General features: G+C 45.1%; 1 protein-coding gene across 2 annotated transcripts in view; it reads left to right on the forward strand.

Moving 5' to 3' along the window:
* Positions 1-17,844, forward strand: part of ABHD12 (abhydrolase domain containing 12, lysophospholipase) — an 88,895-nt gene that overhangs the window by 51,735 nt on the left and 19,316 nt on the right. For both annotated transcript variants that reach the window (XM_044918732.1, XM_021700685.1), the window contains exons 2-3: positions 3,175-3,299; positions 11,462-11,567. In XM_044918732.1, the coding sequence (XP_044774667.1) occupies positions 3,175-3,299; positions 11,462-11,567 (231 nt within the window). The remainder of the gene's footprint in view (positions 1-3,174; positions 3,300-11,461; positions 11,568-17,844) is intronic.

Here is a 17,844-nt window from a genome sequence, read left to right on the forward strand (position 1 = left end):
GAACAGACAGTTCCTATCTTATATAAACTATTTTGAAATATGAGGAAGATGAAAAGCCACTGTCTGTGGAGGAAGCCGAACCCTGAAATAGCACAGAAAAAACAATGCGGGTTTCACTAATGAACAGGAATACTTTTTAGGTGAAATGATATATCAAAGCAGAAGTCTGTTGCTGTCCTGGCCATCTTATTGGGCTTCTTTCACTCGGCATAGGTTTATTTTTTTTTAATTTAATTTTATTTTTTAGTGTAATCTCTACCTCCAATGTGGGGCTCAAACTCATGAGCCCAAGATCAAGAGTTACATGCTCCTCTTACTGAGCCAGCCAGGCACCCCTCACTCAGCATAGTTATTTTGAGGTTCATCCACATGGTTGCATGTATCCATAGCTGGTTCCTTTTTCTTGCTGTGTACTATTCCATTCTAAGGACAAATCATGGTTTGCTTATCCATTCACCTGTTGATAGACATTTGTATTATCTCAGTGGCTATTTTGAATAAAACTTTCATGAGTGGTTTTTTTTTTTTTGAGAGCTTGAGCACTAGCGGGGGGAGGGGCAGAGGGAGAGAAAGAACCCCAAGCAGACTCCATGCTGAGCACAGAGCCTGATGTGGGGCTCAATCCTATGATCCCCGGGGTCAGGACCTGAGCCAAAACCAAGAGTCAGATGCCCTACTGACCCAGCCACCCAGGTGCCCCCCGTGAGTGTTTTTGATCAAGTCTTTGTGTGTACATATGCTTTCCTTGCTCTGAGGACATAAAATTACAAGCTGCGTGAATACCTTATAATGGCCAGATTTATGCAGGCTCTAGAGGGTGAGTGACCAAATTGTGCAAGGGACATAGGAATGGCCAATGTGGCCAGAGCAGAGGACCGAAGCATGAGCTTTGCATCTGGCATTTGATGGTTGTGCATTTAATTGCAGGCTATTTTCTTTTTTATGGGCTCTCCATTTTCTCTCAGAATGAAGTCCTGAATTCTTCTTGGCCTCTTTGGACCTCTCACATTGTGCCCAGCCTTCCCTTTCAGGCCCATTACTATGCCCAGTCCCTGCTCTTTCCCTTAATGAGAGTAAGAAGACTGTGATGACAGCTTAGATATATTGTGGACCCGGAACTCATATGTGCACTCTATGTGCATTATTGTGTGTAATCCTTCCAGGAGCCCCACAAAGGAGGTACCACTTTTATGCCCTCGGTGCAGGGAAGAAACCACAGCTCAGAGAGGTTAAGTAATTTATCCAGGATTGCACAGCTAGTAAGTGGTAGGTTAGAAGTTAGACTAGATCCTCTGACTTCAGGGCCAGCACCTTTAACCACAATGTTATGTACCCTTCATCACTGGAAGGACAGATTGTGCATGGAATTTAAGATGCCATTTTAAACTATTCTTCTACATCATCTAGTTAACTCCTATATTCCTAACTTAGTGTTTCCTCCCAGTGGCCCCTTCCCTGGCAGCCGACTGGGTCAGATTACCCTGAACCACGTGCCTCTCTCAGAGCTCTGTGTCTGCCCCACTGAGCTGGGAGCACAGCAGGGATGCAGAGGCCTTCCTTTGCTTCCTTTAGTGTCTGCTGCCCAAAGAGTGCTAGCGTTGAGTAAACCAGGTGAATGAGTTATACTGTCAGATACGCATGTTTGTCATCAGCTTTGCTGAGGTATTATTTACACATGCAAATGTGTAACTACAATCAAGATAAAATTATTTCGATTACTCTAAAAGTTCCCTGTGTGCCCCTTGCAATCTCCCTCCATCCCCAGCTACCACTGTTCTGTTTGTCTGTCTCTATAGTTTTGTCTCTTCTAGAATTTTAGATAAACCGAATCATACAGTATGTAGTCTTTTGTGTCTGTCTTATTTAGCAGAATGCTTTTGAGATGCATCCATATTATTGCATGTGTCAGCAGTTCCAGGTATATATTTAAAACCACTTTAAATATTTATTTTGGAAACAGTCCGGAAATAAATACTTAGCCCCACTCAGGTTTAGACTTGGTTCATAAGTTAGAGCAGCGGTTTCCAAGGGTCCTCCCCAAGATCCTTTCAGAGTGTCCACAAGGTCGAAATGATTTTCATAATAACCCAAAGATATTATTTGCCTTTTTTACTCATTGTCTCAGAGTTTTCCAGATGCTGCCTGACGTGTGGTATTGCAACAGATTGGATGCAGAAAGATATGAGAATCCATCTGTCTTTTATTAAGCTGTCTGGCTTAAAAAAATTTGTAAAAATGTTAATGCCGCTCTCCTCACTAAAAGTTTTTGTGTTGGAAAATATAATCACTTTTTAAATAACAAATGTTAATTATATTAACATTTAATGGCTTTCTTGTTATTAGATGCATGAATAAATATTTTTAAATTGTATTTTAACTTCTCACATGATAAATAGTCATAAATATAAACCGTGTAAACAGAAGCTCTTTGGGGGCTTCAGTTTTCTAGTTATAGAGAAACCCTTAGTCCAAGGAGTTTAGAATCTCTGGACTAGGGACATTTTTGAAAAGGCATCAGGAATAGGATAAGGAAGTCTTGGAGCTGCGTGGGCTTAGAAGAGGATCTGGAGACCTGGCCTACGTTGCCTGGAGAAGGGGCCTCCATCCGGTGGTGCCAGATGGAATGTGGGCTGGAATGCAAGGACAGGCAGTGTCAGCTACAGTCTCACTGTCAGCCCCCTGCTCGCTCCCCAGACCTTGTTGGGCAGGTTCTGTTGATGTTTCAGCTTCCTACAAGGAGCCAGCGGGCAGCCCATGCCTGTGGCTGGCTTGCAGGACAGCGATCACGCAGCCTAGAGCCAGCCACTTTCCCCAGATGAAGCTGCTGCTACGATCTGACTTCAGGTTGGGCACTTGCTGGGGAGCTGACTGATGTCTGTGCTGTGTTCTGATTCCAGGGCAAGCACAGGAAATCATCAGGATGGTCCGTTGGCTTTCAGGAGAAACTATGTACCCTCCCCCTTCCCGCGCAATAGAGTTCTAAGCTCAGATTGAAAGACTGTCTAAAATAATTATTTTAACAAAAGCAGGTGGGAGGCTAGTCTTATTACTGGCACAGTTATTGTGGGGAAAGCGACATGTAGATTTTGATTAGTGATTTTGATAATGCTGTTAATAAATGGGAGCAAAATTGCACCTCCAGTCTTTGACCTGTTAATTGCTCTTCTCTTGCAGGCGAAAGGGCCTGTGGTTCCGACTGAGGAAGATACTTCTCTGTGTTCTGGGGTTGTATGTTGCCATTCCATTTCTCATCAAACTATGTCCTGGGATACAGGCCAAACTGATTTTCTTGAATTTTGGTAAGTACCACGTGCCCATTTTGCCTTGAATTTTAGTAAGAATTCATTTGCATGATGATTTATATATTTTTATATCTACCACCCAGCTCAAGAAATAGAACATTTCTATTACCCAGAAAGTTCCCAGTGCCCCTTCCCAGTTACAGGCTGCTGCAATGACTGCGTTGTTCTCCAGGGCTAACAGTTGTGTGCACAGGTAACCCCTGCTTGGCTGGGGGTCCTGCTTTAGTGGCAGTGGGTGAGGATGTTAATGGTGTTGTGTTGGAGGTGCTCTGCCCTTGTGCCATCTAGGAGGCTCACTGTACTTGGAAAAGATAACCACTAAAAGGTGACCACCTTAAACAAAAATAATTAGGACTTTTTTCTTTAAAAATAAAAAAAAATCAGCCTGACATGCTTTGGTTTCTATGGAATTATATGCTCCCTCTATAGGTGTTGTAGTCTCCCTGAGTTAACTTAGACCTTGTGTGTTCCAAAGGTGTTTTTTTTTTTCATGCTGTGTATTTACTTTTGTGCAAGTAGGAGGAGGAAGGTCCAGAAGTCTCAAGCTTAGGAAATAGAAGGCAGAGGGCTCCCAGGTACATAATTGTTGGGAATAATCCTCTTAAGGAGCATCATTTTACACCTACAAGATGAGGCTAGGAGGGAAGAGGCTGGGTCTGCGAGTGTTAGGGTTTGAAGGTAGAACGTGGTGCTTGGCGCACAGCAGGTACTCCATAAGCAATGGCCTTCAGCTTGAGTGTGCAGGTATGCGTAGCATCTGAACCAATCGAGGTGGGCTCTGTGCATGCTCTTAGCTGTTGGTTTGCAAAGAGTAGGTTTGGACCTTGTGTATTTGGGAGGAGAGGTTTGAAAGTTGGGGCTGTTGCCGTGAGAAGAGGCAGCAGGGTTGCTGGTAGAGAAGGAAGGAGGAGGAAGAGCATGAAGATGAGGGGGAGGACAGACAGGAGGTGTTGAGATGGCTCACGTGTGACTGTGGCCTGGGACAAGCAGGGGGTGGCACTGGGGCCAGGCATGTCAGGGCTACAGACCCTCTTCTGTAGTAACGCAGTGCTCCAGGCTCTGTAGGTGCTTGGGCATACGAGTTCGGGTTTATGAAGTCTACAGTGGACTTAATCACAGAAACTTAGAAGTCACTGGCTAAAAAGAGCATTTCTGCTCTCAAGAGGAACAGTAAGGAGGAGGAAGAGAAATAGTAAGGTCAGTGTTCACTACTTTGTAAATCTAAAGTAAGTTTTTTTAATTTGGTGTCTTAAAATAAGTATAAAATACTTACAGTATACCAAGAGGCATTTGATTTTTCTGATGGAAATGTAGCTGAACTTTGAGGAATTTATCCTCTCTATGTTTTTGCCAGTGTGAGAGGCACAAACTTAAAAGGAGCTAACAACATACTAAAATAAAGGGAGTTTTGATTTTCTGACTTTAACCCTTAAATGTCCACAGTCGGTCCAGCACAGAAGAGAGTTTGTGTTTACATATAAACACGAGGCTACTGGGTTGCAGATACCCTGATGGCAGACTTTAGGATGGACTCTGAATGGCTTTTCCTACTCTATAGGCCTCCGGGTGCCTTGAGCAGGTGCCTTTGCCACACGGTGGGATCCCAGGAAATATTTGAATTGACTTGCTTTTCTTCAGATCAATTATTTGGGCTACTTTAAACATAGCCCACAAATGTTGCTCGGTTGGTTTCCTAATGAAATGGTAGGATGTTCCACAGGAGCAGAACTTGGGTTCTCCTAGTCCACCTCTACAAGGAGATGCCAGTCGCTTACCCTTTCCTTCCCCATGTCCACTGTGTGGCAGTGGGGTCGCCTCCTGCAGGGGTTATAAAGGAGATTGGTTAGCTGTCTGTGCTGCCTCCCCTGTGGGGGAATGGGGGTCCCCAGGGCTGGCCTGCAGTGGTTTGGCAGTTTCAGTCCATGGTGCTAGAGGGCCAGTGTGTTGGGGTAGCACCTCCATTTTTGTCTCCTCAAAATGCGAATCATGATCCTGTGAATTCCATTTGGACTCTAAAGGAAGTCTAAACAGTCTTTTGGGTCTCAGAACATAATCACAGAATATATTCTTAAGTTCACACCAAATCTATCTGAAATCACATTCATAAATCAGATAAATAAACTATAGAAAAAACATAGCCCCATGATTTCAGTCATTATTCTACTTTAAATATATTTTCATAAGCAAAAACTACATGAGCATTCCAAAAACAAAGATTAACTGAAAAGCCCTGAATGGCAGTGAAGAAGAAAATGAAAATCATTCTGAGGAAATTGTTAATGTTGTTGCTTATCTGTCTGTTTCCTGTCGGTCTCTTTTGTCTGAGTCTCTACACATAAACATGAGTATGTGTGCTTTTCACTACTCAGGTTCAAAAGTCTGATTCCAGTGTCAGTGATGTTGGGTGATACCCAGTATTTTGTGGTCTTGAAGTCTAGACGACTAGATTGAAGTATAGTTGGCATACAGTAGGATGCTAATTTCAGGGGTACAACACAGAGGTTTGACAATTGTATGCATTACTCAGCGATGTCACAGTAAGCGTAGTCACCATCTGTCAGCATACTACAGTAGTGTTGACTGTATTCCCTATGTTGTATGTCTCATCTCCATGTGTGTATTTAACTGGAAACTTGTACCTTTTCACCTCCTTCCCCTATTTTGCCCATCTCCCCACCTCCTCCCCCTTTGGCAACCACCAATTTGTTCTCTGTATTTGTGGGTCTGTTTCAGTTTGCTTGTTCCTTTGTTTTGTTTTTTAGATGCCACATGTAAGTGAAATCCTACGGTATTTGTCTTTCTCTGTCTGACTTATTTCACTTAGCATGATGCCCTCTGGGTCTACCCATGTTGTCCCAAATGGCAAGATCTCATCCTGTTTTATGCTGAGTAATGAAGCCTAGATATCTTCTCTGCAGTTCTTTGCCCTCGGATCTAGAACCATCTCTTGGTGGGAAGGAATGTTTTGGTTCAGAGGCCTGCACAGAACTGCTCCTCTCTGCACATTACCTTGGGCCTTTTTTGGGAAACAGGTTAGATATATGAATTATGTATTTGTTTTTAAAGCAGAAGGCCAGCCAGCCCGCTTCAACATTCTCCAGGATAATAATCCTTATGCTTCCTCTTTCTCCTTCCTCTTAGTAGTCCCTTTTAGCCCTTGATAGCTTTCTTTCCTTTTAAAATTTTTTTGAGTAGTTGACACATAATATTACATTAGTTTCAGGTGTACAACATAGTGATTAGGCTGTGCTCACCATGAGTGTAGCCACCATCTGTTACCATAAATGTGATTACAGTATCATTGGCTATATTCCTCATGCCATGCCTTTCATCCCTGTGACTTACTCATTCCAGACCTAGACGTCTGTACCTCCCACTTCTTTTCCCCTATTTTGCTCATCCCCCCATGCCTCTCCCCTCTGGCAATTATCAGTTTGTTCTCCGTGTTTACAAACAGATCAGGTCTGAGTCTGCTTTTTGTTTATTCATTTGTTTTTGTTTTTGTTTTAGATTCCACATATGAGTGAAATCATACAGTATTTGTCTTTCTCTGCCTGACTTATTTCACTTAGCATTATACCCTCTAGGTCCATCCATGTTGTCACAAATGGCAAGATATTGTCCTTTTTTATGGCTGTGTAATAGTCTAGTGTGTGTGTGGGGGGTATTACATTGTCCTTATCCATTCATCTATTCATGGACACTTGGGTTTCTCCCATATCTTGGCTATTGTAAGTAATGCTGCAGTAAACATGGGGGTGCATGTATCCTTTCAAATTAGTGTTTCCATTTTCTTTGGGTAGTAGTGGAATTATTGTATCATATGGTATTTCTATTTTTAATTTTTTGAGGAACCTCCCTACTATATTCCTTTCTTATCCCCTTTCCTTTTATGGAAACCCCTACAGCCCCCATCACAGTGTTAGAATTTGATAGAACCCAGAGAGCCCTCTGCCCTCCCTTGTTGGCACCACACCTCTTCCAGTGCATCAGTGACTGGGATGAGAGGTAGCCCCGATATTTAAAATCCTCAGGCAGTCAAAAGTGTCCATTATGGCTAAGTAGCTGTAGTCTCTCACCCTATCATGTATTTTGCAGGTGGACTAAAGACGGGATGATAGAATAGGTTGTTTTTCATTCGGTCGTGTCCTCACTGGTTATTCACTGAACACCGCTTGTGCAGGATCCTCTCTAAATCATGCCCATTGGTATGTGGTTGCCAATAAATGACAGTGCAGCCAGAGGGTGAATAATGAAAAATGGGAAGGAAGGGAAGCCAGAGGTGGGGTTGAAGCAGCTGGATGTGTCTTGCGAGCCTGTGGACACAGCATGTGTGTATTGGGTTCCCGGGTTGTGCACTTGAGCTGTATGTGAGGCCGAACTTGTATAGCTAGCAGTGAGGGGCTGGGTCACTGTCCCAGACTCCTTACTTCTGCCCCTGCCATGGGCCCTGTGGGCCCTGTGCTGTGTCCCTCCTCCAACCCTGTGAATGAAGCAGGGCCCCAAGGGTCATGGGGCCAAGGGATAACACAGAAGGTCAGAGGTCCCTGGTACCCAGCTGTTCCTGGCCAGCAGGAGTGCGGTGTGTTCTGGCCTGGGTATAGCCTGCCACCCTCCTCTTGCACCCCTTGACCCTGTCACTTTGTGGCATTTTGCTTACTCAGACCAGTAGTTACCAGTGGTTCCTCTGGCCACACCTCTCTGGAGCTGTCTGACCCCCTGGACTGACCATGGACCTCCAGTCTCCGGAGGAGCCCCATGGGAAGAGAGGCACATGGGTGGCATCTGCTGGACTCAGCGCTTTCACTGCCTTCTTTTTCACGGTTATTTCTAAAACAGAAATTAAAGTGGACTGGAAGACAAGTTTTGTGGAATGAGGTCCTCCTGGAGGAGAATCTGGCTTCTCAGTTTCTAAATTTCTCAGGCCTGGAAGCTTTTGGGATTAGCTGCTAATCCTCATTAAACAGTTTTCACAGGTAGGGAGTTCCCTTGGAGCTGTGGGGTTGTGTGGAAGTAGCTTAACTACCTTCTTCCCCAATCCAGAACCCACTGAGGCCTGAGAGCTGAGCCAGTGGAAGCCAAGTGCCCTCAGCCCTTGATGACACCCACTTTCTGTTTGGCATGGGGCCTGGGGGTGGGTAATTCCAGTCTCAGGAGCAAAATTAAGGGAATCTGGGTGTGGGGTTGAACAGTGGGCACGGGGTTTGGGGTTTTCAGAGTTTTTTTTTTTTTTTTGAAAGATTTTATCCATTTATTTGACAGAGAGAGATACAGCGAGAGAGGGAACACAAGCAGGGGGAGTGGGAGAGGGAGAAGCAGGCTTCCCGCGGAGCAGGGAGCCTGATGCGGGGCTCAATCCCAGGACCCCGGGATTATGACCTGAGCTGAAGGCAGACACTTAACGACTGAGCCACCCAGGTGCCCCGGTTTTCAGAGTTTTATTGAAGTCATTTCACTTCACAGTTGTGAGATGATGAACGGGCACATGAAGCTGCAGCTGTCAGCTCCCACAGCATGGAACGGTGTCCCAGAATGGAGATTGCAGGAGTAGGTACCTGCGGCTGAAACAGCATGGGAAACAGGCCCTTGCCAGCCTTCTGTCTGGTCAGGAGCCTTCTCTGAGTCCCGTTGCCAGAGTAAAATATGACCTCCGTAGCATGGCTGCTTTGGTCCCCGGGGGCAGGTGTAAGAAATACCACAAACTGGGTGGCTTAAAACAACCGAAATTTATTCTCTCTCACTTCTAGAGCCTGGAAGCCTGAAATCAAGGTGTCAGCAGGGCCACGCTCTCTGAGACTCTGGGCACAGTCCTTCCTGGCCTCCTCCGGGCCTCTGGTGGAGGCCAAGAGTCTGTGGTGTCCCTCGACCTGTAGCTGCACCACTCCAGCCTCTGCCTCTGTCGTCACGCAGCTGCCTCCTCCCGGTGTCTTTCCACTGTCTTCCACTGTCCTTGTCTGTGTCTGTGTCCCAGTTTTCCCTTTTGATAGGGACACCAGGTCTACTGGATTGAAGTCCACCTTATGACCTTGGTTTAGCTTGATTGTCTCTGTAAAGACCCTATTTCCAAATAAGGTCACATTTTGATGGGCTGGGGGTTGGGACTTCAGTGTATTCTGAAAAGGACCTGAGGGCCAGTTCGTATCAGAGCCATTGACCTTTCTTCCTTCCTGTCTGATGAGTCAAGAGTGCAGGCTGTGGAGTGGCTGCTGGGTGCTGCCAGGTCTGTGCCATGGGAGCTGGTGACCTAACAAGAGCTCTGAGGTGGAAGAGCTGGTGTGCACATCGCAGGAGGCGCCGCAGGAAGGCGCACGCGGCACGGGGCCGGCATGGCAGGAGCACCAGGACATGTGATGCCACCTCCTTTGATAGCCCTTTTTCTTTTGAGAGAAAGTCATAATTAAAGTTTAAAAAATTTAGCCTTCTCCTTGGTGAAGAGGTGTATTAAGAAGCTGAAGGTACAAGTGGCAGCCCTCATGGGAGGATTTATCTCCTTGCATGGTCTGAAATGCTCAGGGAATTTCTGGGGAAGTGTGCCTCCCCATGTCCTCATGAGTGGGTATTTCATTTCTTCAGCAAATGCGTGGTGAGCTGCAGTGGGCATTGGAGGAGTGAGAGCTAAATGTGCAGGTATGTGGTGGGAGAGTACTCAGAGGTCAGCAAGTGCAAAGGTTGTGGCTCAGGAACAGGATGGTAGTGGGAGATGAGCACGTTTGGCTTGGCGCCATGTGGGTATGTGCAGTTATATAATGAGACTACTCTCTTCACCAAAGAAAACTGTACAGAGTTGTGTGACTCTTTTATACAAGGTGGGATTGGCTAGAGGCCAGGACCATCCTGCTGTTTGTCCTCACCCCCTTTGGGAGTTGCCATTTGATAAAGTGAGTAAATCTCACCTCACGGTTTTGTTTTTTTTGTTTTTTGTTTTTAAGTTTTTCAGTCTTTGGGGCGCCTGGGTGGTTCAGTCATTTAAGCATCTGACTCTTGATTTCAGCTCAGGTCATGATCTCAGGGACATGAGATTGAGACCTGTGCTGGGCTCCACGCTGGGCTTGGAGCCTGCTTAAGATTCTCTCTCTCCCTCTCCTACTCCCCTACACCCTGCTCGCATGCTCTCTCAAAAAAAAAAAAATTAAGTTTTTCAATTTTTGACTATAGCCTTAAAAATTGTGTTCACCACAAGCAGTAAAAGCACAACAGTATATAAAGGAAAAATTAAATATCCCCACCTGCCCATGCATGCATGCGTGCATGTGTGTTGCACACACACACTTTGGTAACAGCCTGACCTGTGTCTTCCTTTATTTCTTTCTGAGTCCCATGTGGGTTGTGATGTTGAATACATTTGCTTGCTTTTACAGTAACATTGTGGGACTGTGCAGCGTATCTGGTCATCTCACTCCTTCTCTGCTCTCCTACCTGTAGTTCGTGGACGTTCCCCCATGTCATTGGGTCTTAGTTGGTCTCCAGCTAATGGCCCCTGGATTTTCCATAGTGTGGGCGCATTATAGAATTCTGCTCTGTTGGCAGGTGACCTGTTAAATGTAGGGCACCTGTTGTACAGTTCCATTTGGCGTCACTCAACTCCAGATGGCTCTGTGGATTCCCTGCACCCGAACCTCATCTTCTGCTGTCATGTCTGCATGAAGTGACAGCACTAGAAACTTCAGGACCCCGCTTAACTGACTCACACCTACATTCACTTGGTCACCAAGTCTGGTGGCCTTGGCTCCAGAACACACCACCCATTTGTCACCTTTCCCCTTGTTCCTCCCACCACCACCCAGGTTCCAGCCTTCACTTGTGGCTTAGCCAGGCTTGGCTGGCCTCCCCATCTCCAGCCTCTCTCGTGGCCGGCATGTCCCTCAGGCCCCTCAGGCGCCTTTCCTTCCCTCACTTGTGACTTCTCACCTTGAACAACCGTCAGGGGGTCCATCTGTACTCGGACTCATCCTTGATAGAGGATGTGCAGGCGTGCCCACAGCGTTCCAGCGCTTGCTCACCCAGCCCTGCACCTGAGGCCAAGGGCCCTGTGTACCTGGCAGTCTTGGGTTGGAAAAGACTTGGCACTTCCTGAGAGCTTCACCTCTGCTCTGTGCGTGTACACATGTATGTCCATCTGCCCCCACTAATCCTGGTTTCCATATCTTTATCCCCCACAGTGAGGGTTCCCTATTTCATTGACTTGAAAAAACCGCAGGATCAAGGTTTGAATCACACATGTAATTACTACCTCCAGCCAGAGGAAGACGTGACCATTGGAGTCTGGTGAGTGACCAGCGGCGTGGCCAGTGTTGTCCAAGATGATCACCTGTCTGTTTTTATCCTCCCCCTTTCCGTTTCCAAAGCAGATATCTTGGCTAAATTTGATCCTAATGGAGCATGATGAGATGGCATCAGATCTGTTCTGAGGTTTTCAAACACCGAAGGCTTTGTGAACCAGGCTGTTTGTGGAAGAGAGCCTTATTTCCAGAGGGGAAAAAAAGAGTATGAGCACAGAATCACGAGCACAGATTTGAGATACACTCTTTCTTCTCAGAGAAGGGAACTTGAAAACAGCTGGATTTCTTCCACGTGCTGTGCTTACAGCCACTGATAATGGTGGTGTTTGCTCTCTTCTTGTATTGACTTTTTTGAGCCAAAATTTAAATGGGACTTAAGCTCTGTGACTTCTTTCTGTCTTCTTGGAATATGTTTTCCTGCTTTTCCCTATGGACAAGTGGATGTTTCTGAACAACTAAATTAAAATTGACCAACTTTTCTGTGGCACTTTCTTTCTTCTCTCTGAAGCAGCTTGGCATCACTGCCCCTTTATGTAGCTGGGTTTCTCTTTCAGCAGCCATGACGTCCTCTCTGCCCTTGCAGAAAACTGCTGTGTACGTGAGATGCTTCTAAACAAAATGCTGTGGGTGGCTTCCCAGTGTGGGCTGTGAGGAAGTTCAGCCATATCTAATGGTCCTGGGTAGAGAACATAAAATGGGAAGGGAGATTATTGTTCTAGGAGTTAATGCTGGGACTAGGCTTTTGTTATTTCTGGTTTAATTTAATCTTATATTTACTGACCAGTGTGTGTGCATGGGACACTTTGCTCTTGTGTCCTCAGTCAGAAGGTTGATGTGTTTTGCTCAGAGCTATCTGTTAGGAATTGGTCAGCCCTCCTGCTGGTTAGTGTGGTCTATGCTTTGAGACATGGACAGGGGTTTGTTAGTAGGGACCTCTTCCTTGGGTAGTGGTTAGGGCAGTCTATTGCAGGAGGGATGTTTGTGCTGCTGATACTTAGGCTGAAAGCTCCCACAGCAGTCACCCAAGAAGGTTGTCCTGAGTGACAGCAATGGCGAGACTCAAATTAGTGACAGCCAGGCTGTGTGCTGCTGGGCCCCGGCTGGCCTGCCCAGGTCTGTGCCCTGTACTGTCATGAGGATGCTGTGGGCCCTCGGGCAGCAGTAGGCCTTGTTCTTAGCTGCCTGTTTGTGGGCACAAGCTCTCCCTCTGGCAGGGGGCAGGAGAGCCCTGGGAATAGGGTCCCTCTCCTCTGGCTGGGAGCTTCCCGGGCCTTTGTGAAGAGCACCAGGTTTGGGGTAAGCTGGCTCCTGGAAGTACAGCAGCGTCCAGGACTTTTAAAATGTGCCTTTTGGTCCCATGGGTTTATAATTGCCATAGAGTGATCATTATGGTCAGAATCAGAACCACCCAAAATGCTGTCCTCTGGAACGGGTCAAAGAACCGTTAGAAGTGAAATGCTAAGGGGCACCTGGGTGGCTCAGTTGGTAAGCGTCTGACTCTTGATTTCGGCTCAGGTCATGATCTCAGGGTTGTGAGATTGAGCCCCACGTCATGCCCCGCACTGGGCCTGGAGTCTGTTTAAGATTCTCTCTCTGTCTCTCCCTCCTCTGCCCTCTAAAAAGAAAATGAAGAAGTAAAATGCTGAAACTTAAGTAGAAAATTTAAAAATGGCCATTTAATATTTGTAAGCATTCTTGCTAATAAATGTGAATGTGTTTTACAGAAAAACCTATTCATTCGGACCCTCCGCAGCAATTAACAGTATTTGATGTGGATTGACTTCAGATTAACTGGAGCATCTCCCTGAGGGAGAGTTCTGGCCAGAGAGACTGAGTGCACCTGCCCGGTCAAGTGTGGGATGAGCCGGGCTGACACCAGTCCATCCATGTAGCATGTTGGCTTGCAGCATCTCCTCCTACAGAGATGGGTGTGCTCCCAGATGCCTTGTGAGCGGGCTCTGGAATCTGCTGTACATTAGAAATGGTGCTTTAAGGATGGCCAGCTTCTAGTCCAGCTCATAAAGATCAGTGTCGCTGAATTATCACCTATGACAGCATGAACTATCTTAGGTCCGTTGTGAGTTAAATCGTGTACAGCTTAGACTAGATAGTCCAAGATGGTGGAGGACTTAGTTTCATCTGGTCCCAGGAATTCAGCTAGATAGCTCTCAAATCATTCTGAACACCAGCGAACTCAACTGGAGATGTAAGAAAAGAATAGCTTCAACTCTACAAATAGAAAAGCGACCACTTTCTGCAAGAGTAGGAAGTGCGGAGAAGTGGATCCCAGGCGATATATGGGAAGATAAACCGCGGGGGGCGGGAGCCTCTATAAGCCGACTACTGGAAAGTGATAGAGCCGTGGAGCACAAAACCGGAAATTTTAGAAGTCTGCTCTGCTGAGTGAAGTCCCTGCCTGAAAGATGCTCAGGTGGCAAAATCCTAGGTGGAACGGTGTGGTCTCAGGACCCTTGGGGTCACAGGAAGACCGGGGGTGCCTGAGTGCAGCAGAGCTCCCAGGTATCAGAGCAGGGAAGCCGGCTGCAATCAATGAGCCCAGGAGTGGGCTCTCAGCTCGGGGTTGCCATATACCGTCAACTGTGGCATGGTTGGGTGACTGCTCTCCAAGCAGGTTCCCAGCAAGCGGCAGAGCCGTAGAGAGACCGCCTTTCTCCCGGGAGAGGAGAAGCACTGGTATGCACTGCAGGAATCTGCTGGGTTTGGAGACTCCAAACAGGGTCGCATGCCTGAGATAGAAACACTCGGTGACAGGCTAGGTGAGCACAGAATGTGAACTGAGACCCCGGAGACAGGAGTGATTGACTGCTTTTCCCTGAGGGTGCACTGAGGAGTGGGGCCCTGCCTCCCGGAGGCTGGGAGGCTACCATTTTCATTTTCATTCTCATTCTCTAAAGCTGCGCAGAAAGCCTTCAGGGAACAAAAGCCACAGCGAGCAAGCAATCTGGAGCAGATTACTTAGCCTGGCCCTCTGGCAAGGGCAGTGCAATTCTGCTGAGAGGCAAAGACACCTGAGAATCAGCACAACAGGCCCCTCCCCCCAGAAAACCAGCAAGAACATCCAGCTAAGACCCAAGTTTACTGATCACACAGAACTGCAAAACTCCAGTGCTAGTGGAAAATAGTATATAGAATTCATGGTTTTTGTCCCATGATTCTTTAGTCTTTGAATTTTATTTTTTTCTCTTTCCTTTTCAACCAGTTTTTTATTTTATCAACTCTTCTTTTTAAATCTTTTTTATTTTTCATTTTTACAGTTACATTCCATCCTTTCGTTATATTTACTTTTATTTTTGAATATATATGTTTTTCTTTCTTTATAATTTTGGGATGCAGTTTTTGTTAAAGGCTTTTTAAATTTTCATCTTTATAGTTATGTTCTATCCTTTCATTCTATTTAATTTTATTTTTGTATGTATATAAGTTTTTCTTCCTTTACAATTTTGGGATCTAGTTTTCTAATAAACAGACCAAAATACAGAATCCACTATATTGCTCTTTTCTGATCATGTCTGATTATAGTCTCTCTCTCTCTCTTTTATTTTATTTTTTTTTCAGTTTTGGGTCTTTTCTGATTTGTAGTGTATATTTCTCTGGGGTCGTTGTTGCCATTTTAGTATTTTGTTCTCTCGTCCATCTGTTCTTCTCTTGACAGAATGACAAGACGAAAAACTCACCTCAAAAAAAAGAACAAGAAGCAGTACTGACTGCCAGGGACCTAATCAGTATTAAGTAAGGTGTCGGAACTAGAGTTCAGAATGACGATTATAAAGATACTAGCTGGGGTTGAGAAAAGCAAAGATTACAGAATCCCTTTCTGGAGAAATAAAAGAAATGAAATCTAACCAAGTTGAAATCAAAAAGGATATGGATGAGATGCAATAAAAAATGGAAGCTCTAATCGCTAGGATAAATGAGGTAGAAGAGAGAAATAGTGATATAGAAGACCAAATGAGAAAAAGAGAGATAAACAACTACTGGATCACGAGGGCATAATTCGAGAGATAAGTGATACCATAAGATGAAACAATATTAGAATAATTGAGATCCCAGAAGAAGAGGAAAGAGAGAGAGGGGCAGAAGGTATATTGGAGCAAATTATAGCAGAGAACTTCCCTAATGTGGGGAAGGAAATAGGCATTCAAGTCCAGGAGGCACAGAGAACACCCCTCAAAATCAATAAAAATAGATCAACACCCCGACATATAATAGTGAAACTTGCAAATCTCAAAGACAAAGAGAGGGCGCCTGGGTGGCTCAGTTGTTGAGCGTCTGCCTTCGGCTCAGGTCATGATCCCGGGGTCCAGGGATCCAGCCCCGCATCGGGCTCCCTGCTCAGTGGGAAACCTGCTTCTCCCTCTCCCAATCCCCCTGCTTGTGTTCCCTCTCTCACTGTCTCTCTCTCTCTGTCAAATAAATAAATAAAATCTTTAAAAAAAAAAAAAAAAAAGACAGAAAATCCTGAGGGCAGCTCAGGACAAGAGGTCCATAACCTACAAGGGTAGAAACATTAGATTAGCAGCAGACCTATCCACAGAGACCTGGCAGGCCAGAAAGGACTGACATGATATATTCAGGGTGCTAAATGAGAAAAATAATGGAGCCAAGAATACTTTATCCAATTAGGCTGTCATTCAAAATAGAAATAGAGAAAAAGCTTCCAGGACAAACAAACAGAAACTGAAAGGATTTGTGATCACTAAACCAGCCCTGCAAGAAATATTAAAAGGGATTCTTGGGCACCTGGGTGGCTCAGTTGGTTAAGCAACTGCCTTCAGCTCAGGTCATGATCCCGGAGTCCTGGGATCGAGTCCCACATCAGGCTCCTGGCTCAGCGGGGAGCCTGCTTCTCCCTCTGACCCTCTCCCCTCTCATGCTGTTTCTCTGTCTCTCTCTTTCTCTCAAATAAATAAATAAAATCTTTAAAAAAAAAAAAAGGGATTCTTTAAGTGAAGAGAGAGCCCAAAAGTAACATAGACCAGAAAGGAACAGAGACAATGTACAGAAACAGTGACTTTACAGGTAATAAAAAGGCCCTAAATTCATATCTTTCAATAGTTACTCTAAATGCCCAAATCAAAAGACATAGGGTATCAGACTGGATAAAAAAACAAGACCCATCGATATGCCGCCTGCAAGAGACTCGCTTTAGACCCAAAGACACCTCCAGATTGAAAGTGAGGGGGTGGAAAACCATTTATCATGCTAACGGACATCAAAAGAAAGCTGGGGTAGCAATCCTTATATCAGACAAATTAGATTTTAAGCCAAAGACTGTAATAAAAGTTGAGGAAGCACACTATATCATCATTAAAGGTTCTATTCGACGAGAAGATCTAACAATTGTAAACATTTATACCCCTAACATGGGAGCAGCCAATTACATAAACCAGTTAATAATAAAATTAAACAACACGTTGATAATATAATAATAGTAAGGGACTTTATTACTTTTTAAAAAAATTTTTATTTATTTATTTGACAGAGAGAGCACAAGGGTGGGGAGCAGGCTCCCTACTGAGCAAGGAGCCTGATGCAGGGCTTGATCCCAGGTCCCAGGTCCCTGGGATCATGACCTGAGCTGAAGGCAGATGCTAATTGACTGAGCTACCCAGGTGCCCCAATAGTAGGGGACACCCCACGCACTGCAATGGATAGATCATCTAAGTAGAAGATCAACAAGGAAACAAGGACTTTGAATGACACACTGGACTGTACTTCACGGATATATTCAGAGCATTCCATCCTAAAGCAAAAGAATACACATTCTTCTCAAGTGCACGTGGAACATTCTCCATAATAGATCACATACTGGGTCACAAATCAGGTCTCAACCAGTACCAGAAGATTGAGATTATTCCATGCATATCTTCGGACCATAATGCTTTGAACCTGGAACTAAATCACACGAGGAAATTTGAAAAAAACATACATGGAGTCTAAAGAGCATCCTACTAAGGAATGAATGGGTCAACGAGGAAACTAAAGAAGAATTTAAAAATTCATGGAAATTAATGAAACTTAAAACACAACTGTTCCAAACCTTTGGGATGCAGCAAAGGTGGTCCTAAGAGGGAAGTATATAGCAATACAAACCTTTCTCAAGAAACAAGATAGGTCTCAAATATACAACCTAACCATTACACCTAAAGGAGCTGGGGGAAAAAGCCCAGCAAATAAAGCCTAAATCCAGTAGAAGGGAAATAATAAAGATTAGGCCAGAAATCAATGAAATAGAAACCAAA

The sequence above is a fragment of the Neomonachus schauinslandi genome, chromosome 10, assembly GCF_002201575.2.
Source record: "Neomonachus schauinslandi chromosome 10, ASM220157v2, whole genome shotgun sequence".
Taxonomy (NCBI): Eukaryota; Metazoa; Chordata; class Mammalia; order Carnivora; family Phocidae; genus Neomonachus; species Neomonachus schauinslandi.